At 40.3% G+C, this 10227-nt stretch overlaps 1 protein-coding gene across 1 annotated transcript in view; it reads left to right on the forward strand.

Annotated features, from left to right (window-relative positions):
• Positions 1-10227, forward strand: part of vps53 (VPS53 subunit of GARP complex) — a 49091-nt gene extending 38864 nt beyond the window's left edge. The window contains exons 21-22 of the mRNA XM_084718152.1: positions 7331-7435; positions 8864-10227. Of these exons, the coding sequence (XP_084574278.1) occupies positions 7331-7435; positions 8864-9034 (276 nt within the window). The 3' untranslated portion in view covers positions 9035-10227. The remainder of the gene's footprint in view (positions 1-7330; positions 7436-8863) is intronic.

The following is a 10227-nucleotide window of genomic DNA, read 5'->3' on the forward strand; positions in this document are numbered from 1 at the left end:
GATTTTAATGGGAACCTGAGTTCAATTCTAAATACAAAATAGTTCTAGTTAAACACATTATCAGAGTGGCTCAATCTTTATGGGACACTTGAGATTTTATGACAATTAACTTGGGTGGCTAAATTCATGCTGGTCATTTTTACAACCAAAGCTTCAGCTCCTGACCTTTAAAGGTTTGAAACCTTTTTCTCTAAGTGCAGTCTGAACGACTTTTCTTTATCTCTTGTTTGCCCTTGAACAGATTTAATGTTGAAACTCTGACATATTCAGTTAAACATTGGCTTTGGTGTTCACCCTAACATATGACCAAGAATAGTCTGGCACAACCTGCAGCTAACTGCTTTTTTCCACTGATCGAGGCTCCATCGTCAGAGGCAACAATAGTCTGAACAAACATTTCTCCTTTTGAGCATTTGCGGTTTGACTGGCGAGCCAGAATTAAAATGTTTGTTTTGAGTCACTCAAGCAGATTATCTACTTAGAGTTTATTTTGGGTCAGAATAACCCTTTAATTGTGTCTTCAACCCCACTCACAATAGCACTTTATGAGCATGTTTCCATAAAATAACCCACCTCGCATGAGGTAGGGAGGGAATAGGAACGGAGCTCATGCGCTAATGAGTGAGAGTCAGGCCAACACGAGACACACGCACATATTGTTTAAACGCAGTATGTGGTTGAGCCCGTGGAAAGGTGTGAGCGAGTAAATAAGTAAATGCACGCAGCCATGAGTCTACTCACGAAAACACACTCTCACACGTGCAGTGCCACGTGGTTTGTGTTGGATTTCTGTTTTCAGCGAGGTAGGGCAACCCCCGGAAAGTTAAAGAGTCCGGTCTTCATTTGGAGACCCCTCAGTCGACTGAGATTCACCAAGTCGAGCAGTCAGTTTGAAGTACAGTAACGGGATAAAACAGATAGAAGAGGGGAGAATCACAAACAAAAATCTGAAAAATCTTTGTGACCACATGCGCTGGTGATTAATTGATGGAGAGGGTGAAACGACTGGTTGCTGAATAAGTTTCAGCTCTTGCTTTTTTAGCTGTGTCATTGTACACAGAACAATGCAACAGAGTGAAAGGCTGTAAACTTTACAAACCAAAACTCAGAATCACCACAAACAAAACTATCCGTGATGGAAGTGGAGGAGAGTGATAAAACCAGAGCGCAGGTGATGCGCTACCAGCCGCTTCACCAGAGCGCACAGCGGAGAGCGCAAGCCAGCTGACGCTCGTATTTTTGTGCTTGTTTTTGCCACCGACAGGCGTAGATTATTATTCTGAGTGTCAGTATGAAAAGGGTCGCTATAGTGAGAGACCTTGTTTTGAGAAACAGCTGTTTTACTGCTCTAGGCAAATCACCAGACTCCCTTTGGAAAAACTGTAATTTCAACATCATCGTCAGCTTCATTCAAACTCAACAGAAACAAAATAAAGCTCACCAAAAACATCTTGGTTTGTCTTTTTGCTTTTTCAAAAATCACCAGCTCTGGTTTGGTCACGATAAATCCTTAATTTATAGCGTGGGAGGTGAGGCTCCACAGTGCGCTGATTTTATACCTGAACAAAAGGACAACGCACACTTTTACTTGCGCTGACTGTGAAAATCTGATGATGAAGAAAGACCTTAAAACACACATATTATTGGTTAAACATACTCATATAGGCTGATACAGGGATTTAGTTTAATAGATTTAGATGCACTGAACTGAAATAAAATAATACATCTTCAATTATTCGTATTTCACAGCCAAATCTGATCTGACTGAAAAAAGTCTCAGTCGACGACAGCCCTACATTGAGGAAAGCAAACACTGAGCCAGTTGCCTCAGCATTACCTTATGTGACCCTAGAGGACACTGGTATGTGGCTGCCACAGATTAACCCCACCCTAATTAACTGTCCCTGGGGTGAACAGAAATGCACACACACAGTATACGCCTGCCTGTCCCTTGATTTCCCTTTGCACTCCCGGGAGGCCGTCGTTCCTTCCTGAAGTCATCGTGGTTGGACTGTCTTGATGTTGATAGCAGTTAATTTGAGCCTCTCTAATCTTTAAAAACAGGATGAGTGGAAGACGGCAAATATTTTCAATTGATGGTATTATATTGTAACACCCTGTCTTCGACTCAGGTCTTAAGGCACACTAACTCTGTTTCATCTCCGACATCTAAAAAAAAGCCCATCTCAGTATTTCAATTTGATCGCCTCCTGATTGTTTTCTACTGGGATGCACGCTGTTCCATATGGACTGTCTTTGTTCCCGGGAAAAATGCCCTGAATGTATATATACATGAATTTCCACTCATCTGTCACACATTAAAAGAGCTTTCACATTATAGAATTATAGAATGCATTCGCATCAGCCCACCACTGTCTGCTTTTTTTTGTTTCTGAATTGGTGTGCCAGCGGGCCCCCTCAGCTGGAATGTGATCTATACGTCTCTCACAGACAGAGCTGACACTGCATGAAGGCCCTTCAAGAGATTCTCACGCATTACTGTGACAGCAGAAGACACAATAATCATTGTGGGGGCTAGAAATCTGATACAGCAAGGAATACCAAAAGAAAGCCCCTGATAACAGACATCCTATAGAAGAGAATTCTTAGTAATAAGTAGAAAGAGAGACCAATGATCCAAAAGTTAAGAGTAATAATGATGCACAAGATGAAGGCATAAAAAGGAGGGGATGTGGAGAGGTTATGGTTGCTTATGCTCTTTCGCTCTTGTCCGTGGAAAAAATTCTTCTCGAAAACTCTGTGTTTTAGTATCAGTGCAGCGTTCACAAACCTTTATTTTGGACACATCCCCGTCGGACTGAGTAAAGACCTTGCTGGCAGCAAGCAAAAAGGCAAATTGCAAAACACTGGCTTCAGAAAAACTCTTTAACTCGTTAATATCATTACATCTTCTAGATTACCTCCTCCATACAACTTCAAAAAGAATTGGGCGAAAAATGGTGGGAAAAATGATGTGCTTATAAAGCCCAGTCAGGTTTGGCAACATTGCCAAGTAGGTCAGAAATCTGCTTGCCTAAAGTCAGTTTTTACTTGCCGCAGTACAAATTGTCTTATTTATTAGTGGTTATCATATTACAACAAAGACTAAAGCTAATCGTGATGTCTTTTCAAGGGCGGCAACGTCTATAAAATGCTAAAGTGTGAAAATAGTTCAAGTTGATGTCTTCAAATGTCTTGTTTTGTCAGTCCAAACCCTGAAGATGTTCAGTTTAATATGATAATAAATGTGGAAAAGCAGGAAATCCACACATTTGAGAGGCTTTTTGCATTAAAAATTACTTAAACTATGAATCACCCATCATTAATTTAACTGGACAAGTGAGAGCCTTATTGTTGAGCCCTGCAGATAGACAAAACTTGTACAATTATTGTGTCTTGAGTGATATGTGGTTTGAAAATAGGCAATTTTGCCTCACAGGTCATGCAGACACCTCATATTTCTTTCCTTTTTTGTTTTCTGTTCATCTGTTTTAATATTTAATTATTCTTGTTTGGCTTACTCTAGTTAAAATGTAAAAAACGTTCATCAATAAAAAGTTAAAAAACCTGAAGGTATAAAAGCATGAGTTTGCTGGATAACATCCCTCTAAAAAGCTATTTTCATACAAAGACTTGTGTTCTGTGGCTGTTTTTGGCCTTGAAAAGAGAAAGCCCACATGAGTAAAGAGGAGCTTTTGTACCGCGGCCAGCGTTTTAGCCATCAACTTTGTGCAGCATCAAGGTCCCTCACAGGTAATTGCTTCCACCTTGAGCTGAGACTGACGCTTCTGAAAGACAAACCCATCTAAAGAAGGTCAATACAAGAATCCCTCTGTCTCGCCTCAACAATAGTTTTAAATTACACTCCGAGATGGCGGGACTTGAAATTAAATCTGACTCACCCCCACCAAGAAACTGCAATTCATTGTAACAACTGAAGGTTGTGTCATCTTGTGCTGTGGTTCAAGAGTTGATTTAATGATCTCACACTAATCAAAAGTATCCCATTGATGTTACAAATAGATAGAATAGAAGGAGCCGTGACCTTAAGCAGAAATCATTTTTCTTCTCATGGGAGCAGTGAAACAAGCTGTAAGCATAACATTGACATATTATCACCTTATAAAGTTGTGCAGTTGCCCACTTACACATTTAGCACACATGGACATAACATTTATTTGCAGTTTGTGTTGTTGGCTCCTGAGGGAAATGTCTGGCTCTTGTGCTGCCAAATTCTCCGCAGTGTTGAGCAGCTAGTTTCTAAGTTTGTCTCTCTGCTGTCTGGCGCTGAGCAGGTAGTGAACGGGGGATTTATCAGAGCTTGTTTTCTAGAGAGAGATGGGTAATACTGAAGCAAAACAACAGAGGTGCCTCTTGAGAAAATGAACTCACTGGTGTACTTTTGCAATACTAAAAATAAAACTCTAATGCGATTCCTTGCACATGTTGGTGATATTATCCTGACAATCCCACATTGCACTGGGCAGAGGCATATTACACTGCTGAAAACAATATAACACTGTCTTGTATAGCATACACTACATCCTGTTTCAACATTTAACTTCTAAACCAGACTTCTAAACTCTGAGAAAGATTAGATCACGGGGAATTAGTTAAATACATCCATCTCAAAACCCGATTTGAGATTTCAGCTGAGACTGTCCTTTATCTCAAATGCACAAAAGTCACCCTCAAGAGTCAAGGGGTGGTCGCAGTTACAGCGGTGGAAACATGGCATTTGTATTGTAAATTGTTACGGTAACAGATTGCTTATTGTAAATGTAACAAAATAACAGAGTTGAATTGCGTGTTACATTACTTGTTACAACAAAAAACTAATCTGAGTGCTCTAACGAGTTGCTGCCAGTGACCCCTTTTCACATTACATCATTTAATCTGTTGTTTGTTTGTTTTTTGTGATCAGCTTTTTATTGTTGTTGTTGTTTTATTGATATAATCATACAAGAGAAAAACCAACAAAAATAAAAATACAAAATACCTGTGGTGATACCCCTTATCTATCCTCATCACCATCCCCATAGGTCTCCATACATACCAATACCATCACTTGCTATGCTGAACCAGCTCTAGAGCCATGCACTCTTGCCATTAATAGTCCCATTTTAATGATCTCACTAGATTAGAGATGTACCGATCCACTTTTTGTTAGTTCTAATCAATTAGATTCACTATCTCAAAATTTTGGCATTTTGAGATACTGATACTACACCGCTCTTTTTTTCTCAGTACTAGTAGTGGTGGTGAGATTACATGAGGCTGACACTGAATTTCAGTCTGGAAAGCTTGCGTAGTTTGTATAATGTAACTTGTGTAATGGTGTCCTTCAAGCATCATGGGATGCTGTAGGATTCTGGCTTGTGACAGTCACATGTGGCTGAGAGATGACCCTCATTTGCACAATTTCCCATGATGCACTGCTGACAGTTCAAGTTTGCTATTGTATGTTCCACAGTGCAAATGTTACTGCTCGTTTGTGTTTCTAATGTGTTTGTTAAGACCATGGTAGTTTATGGAGGCAATTGTCATTTTTACGCTGGGTTATTGTTGGACCTTGAGTGAGGTAGCTGGTACATTTCGTCCCTCTAGCTGTATTGGACCACAGTCATTTGTAATGTGTTTACTCTACATTACTTTACATTCTAATGCAGAGTAGCACTGAATAATGCTATTCAACTCCTGATTCGCAGTACTTAGCATAGTATTCACAAATAGAAAACACGTGTTGTGTGGACTTCAGACTGGAATGCGGATCAGTTTTGCGATTGCCCCCTGGTTCTGATATTGATTGATCCCATTTCTACAATAAATGTGTAAATCCATTCGTTAAGCTAGCATCTTTTTGGCAGCACTGATGCCTGTTAGGAGAATACGTTTATTCATACGTTACTTTTAATGAGGTGATATCATCAGGTGCAAAAAAAAATCTTATGTATTTCATTCCCAGTACAGTTTAATCCATTCTTAATATTGATTAGTGCAGCTTTAAACTGATGCAATATGAACTTTAAAATTAACTGGCACTTTACTTCACAGTATTTTTTGTCTGCCTGTTTTCTTTTTTTAACTTTTCTGAGATCCCAGCTCTTAAATCTTAATGTAGCTGTCAAAGTATCTACTTTGGGTATTAAAGATTAATATATTTGGGTTGTCTGTTTTTTTGAGCTCAGTTATGTTCAAAGGCTCTGTCTGTCTGAGACGGCCTCTCCTGGCCGCTCCGATGCCTGTGAGACGTGGCTGTTTTCCACGCTCTTCCAGCCCAGCCCACCATAGCTCCAGCTCTCGCTCTCTCTCTCTCTCTCTCTCCCCCACCTCTGAAGTTCTCTTCTGGGGAGAATTTAAAAGGCAGACCCCTCCTCCCCCACCCTCTCCCCCCGCTTCCCACTACCCTTGTTCAGCCTGAATGTTTCCCCCCCCTCACTCTGTTGCTCTCGCTCTCCCTTTTTATGCCCGTTTTCATTCTTAAACTCTCCCCTCCTCCCCCCAACTCTTTTCTTTCCCCTTTTTTACAAGGTCCCTACAGGCCTTTCCCTTGGCCTGGCTCCAGGACAGTTGCTAAGTAAATCACTCAGTCAGCAGGACGAGTAAGAAAGCAAAGAATTCCTCACGATCCTGAACCTTTCATGCCTGCTCTTCACTCTCTTTCCTCCACTCTCTCAGCTCACCTTCTCATATATATTTAGTAAAAAGCAAAGCATAAAACCTGAAAAGACAGATGGGTTTTTTATTTTATTTTTGAAGTTAGGGAAAGGAGAAACATTTTGCGAGGTGATCCCTGCGTGCATGTGTATGCATGAGACGGGAGGTGGGGGTCTGTCAGCCATGTGTTGGTCCGCTTGCTTTGAAGCGTCTGCAAGAAATGCTATCCGATCCACGTTTTCCACCCAGCCTCTATTGTTGAGGAAAAAAAGAAATAATCCAGAGAAGACTTGTGCCCCATTAAACATTTTCTGTCTGCTCTTGACTTATGCTGAGTTTTTGCCCAGACTCATTATACCCCAAAAATAATTACCGGTGAAGCTAATTCTTGCCCCCTCATGCATGGAGTAATTGGTGTGTAAAGGGAATAAAAAAAGAGTGAGGAGTGTTCTCCTAAATATAGAACCATAGTCTTGACTTTGTTTGCAGCTACAACTGCGTGGTTTTGTCAATTCCAGCCCTCCCCCCCCCCCCCACCCCCCACCTCCCTTCTCTCATTTGGGCCATAGCAGCCCCATGTGGGATCATTTAAAGATCTCTTGGGTCGTCCCATGATGGTTAACAGGGAATGAGGGAGGGCTGAAACCGACATTAAACTCTGCTTTTTCCGCAGGTGGTGATGGCCCCACATGAACCACCGGTGGTGTTCGTTGATAACTACATCAAGCTCCTGGCTGATGGCAATCCTGAGACCTTCCAGAAGATTCTGGACATGAAGGTCAGTTGGTTCAACTCAACCAGTAATCTAAAGGCGTAGTTCAAAATTTTTAGAGTTAGATGAGAAGATTGATGCCACTCTCAGATCTGTAGCTTCAAAATGGAGGTGGAGCTAGCAGCCAGTTGGCTTAGCTTGGTTTATCAGAGGGAACCAACTAGGCTGGCTCTGTTCAAAGGAAATAAAATCTACCCACCAGCTCCTCCAAAGCTCACTAATTAACATCAGATTCCCCCATAAAGCCACAAGTTTTGGGTTTTTTGTACAGATAAAACAAATGAGATATACGTTTGAAAATAGTTAGCTTAAGAGGTACTGGTAGGTGGATTTAGTCACTTCACTAGGGCTGCACCGTTAACCGTAATATTATCAAAATCACAAAATGTGCAATATCCAAATAAATGTGTGAGAAAACAGCATTATAATGAGGTACTGTAGCGATGTATAGATGTCCTGGCCTGAAAATGAAAATGATATATATATATATATATATATAAATAGAGATGATTAATTGATGTTGCTGGTGGACCTTTAAAAGTAATGTTAGCAAAACGCTAGCTAACTAACTACAAAATCTATATCTATTGTTAGCTAACTAGTTACATCTGATAGCTAAATGCTAGCCAACTAACTGACTAATCTGTATCAATCATTAGCTAGCTAGTTACATCTACTACCCAATGTTAGCAAAATGATAGCTAACTAACTAGAAAATCTTTATCTATTGTTAGCTAACTAGTTACATCTGATAGCTAAATGCTAGCCAGCTAATTAGCTAATCTGTATCAGTCATTAGCTAGCTAGTTACATCTACTACCCAATATTGGCAAAATGCTAGCTAACTAGCCAGCTAATCTACATTAATAATTAGCTAGCTAGTTACATCTACTACCTAATGTTAGCAAAATGATAGCTAACTAACTAGAAAATCTTTATCTATTGTTAGCTAACTAGTTACATCTGATAGCTAAATGCTAGCCAGCTAATTAGCTAATCTATATCAGTCATTAGCTAGCTAGTTACATCTACTACCCAATATTGGCAAAATGCTAGCTAACTAGCTAGTTAATCTACATCAATCATTAGCTATTTTGCTAACATTACTCTAGATGTCACAACACAGATGAGCCTAGCACAAAGCGTAGCTTGCTCAACTGTTATTTGAGAAGAAAGCAAAGTGGCAGATCTTAGGAAGGGTCAGTTGTTTCCCTCTGCTTTTAGTGTTTATGCTGTAAAATAACTGGCTGCTCCAGATTTTTACTGACCCTGCAGATCTGAGGGTGGCATTCATCCTCTCATCTGACTTTCATCAAGACAGCAAGTAAGAGTATCTCCCAAACTGTCAAACCATTCCTTTTGTTTTAAAACTTTGTGATTTCCCCTGTGTCCGTGTGTGTGTGTGTGTGTGTGTGTGTGTGTGTGTGTGTGTAGGGTCTGAAGCGCAGTGAACAGAGCAGCATGCTGGAGCTCTTCAGGCAGAGGCTACCGACTCCACCCTCGGGGGCCGACGGCGGCCCCTCTCTGTCCTTCAGTGCCCCCACCCCTGAACAGGAGTCCTCCCGCATCCGCAAACTAGAGAAACTCATCAAGAAGAGACTGTGAACACACATGCACACACACACACTGAAATCCCATCTTGAAAATGAAAGAGGCTGCAAGATGGGATGCTCTTCACCTCTCTTGCAGGTTATTCATCTCAAAGACCTCATTATGCTCCGCTTGGTAATGGTGGAGAATTAGAGAAAGAGTAAAAAGTGGACTGAATTTTCTGACTGACAGTAATATGAAGCCAAGCTGACGCTGGATTATGAAGAAACTTCCTCATCTGCTACTTGCTGTTGTTACACATGCCATTTACTTCTGTAATTTCCCACCTTTTTCTTTTCGTGACACTAATGTCTGAGCTTTGTAACATTAGTACATCGTTGCACAGTGTCTTTGCTCTCAGAAGACCTGAATGTAGTGCTTTTAACTCACGTCTGGCTGCCTCTCGGTGGATGATTACAGACGGCGTGATGATAATTCAGGTTGATGTTTGAACAAAATGTATTTTAAGGACAGACATGGTTTTCCTCAGCCATTTTAATTCCTAGTAGGTCTGGGTTTAAATTTTCTGTGCATCTCTGCCATCCATTACGGTAGACATGCGTCATAGGTGTTGGGATCATCTGCGTGAACGGTGGCCTAAAATGAATCTCTGATTGGTTGAGAGTCCCCGAGTCTTGGACAACGAGGGTCTTTGGATTTCTTTCATCTTCAGTCAGACATGAGGCCGTCTTTGTCTTGGCATTTAAAATCCCTCTAGGTTGACTTGGAAATTAGAACCAGCGAGCCGAAGTCTTTTAGCTGGGGCTGCTGCCGAGGAAAAAGGGGGTGCATGCACGCATTCCAAAATATTCTTTGATAATTTAATCCTCTGTTTATGGAAGCTCATTTCCAACAGTAAAGGAAAAATATATCCTCGGTGCAAGTCATAATTATGATTTACAAAGTTGAATTTATGGGATAAAAAGTTAGAATTGTGAGTTAAAAAGTTGAATTATGAAATAATAAAGAAAAAGACCAAGAAAATCAATTATGAGATAAAAAGTCATAATTATGACAAAGTCATAATTATGACATTTATGAGGTTTTATTTAATAATTTTGACTTTTTAATCTTAAACCGACCAACTTTCTTTCCGACTTTCTATCTCATAAGTTTTTATCTCGTGATTTAGACTCTTTATCTCCTATCCTATCTCATAATTTCGACTTTTTATCTCTCACAAACTGTGACTTTATATCTCATAATTA

This window comes from Lutjanus erythropterus, chromosome 4 (assembly GCF_056507025.1).
Source record: "Lutjanus erythropterus isolate fLutEry1 chromosome 4, fLutEry1.hap2, whole genome shotgun sequence".
Classification (NCBI taxonomy): domain Eukaryota; kingdom Metazoa; phylum Chordata; class Actinopteri; order Lutjaniformes; family Lutjanidae; genus Lutjanus; species Lutjanus erythropterus.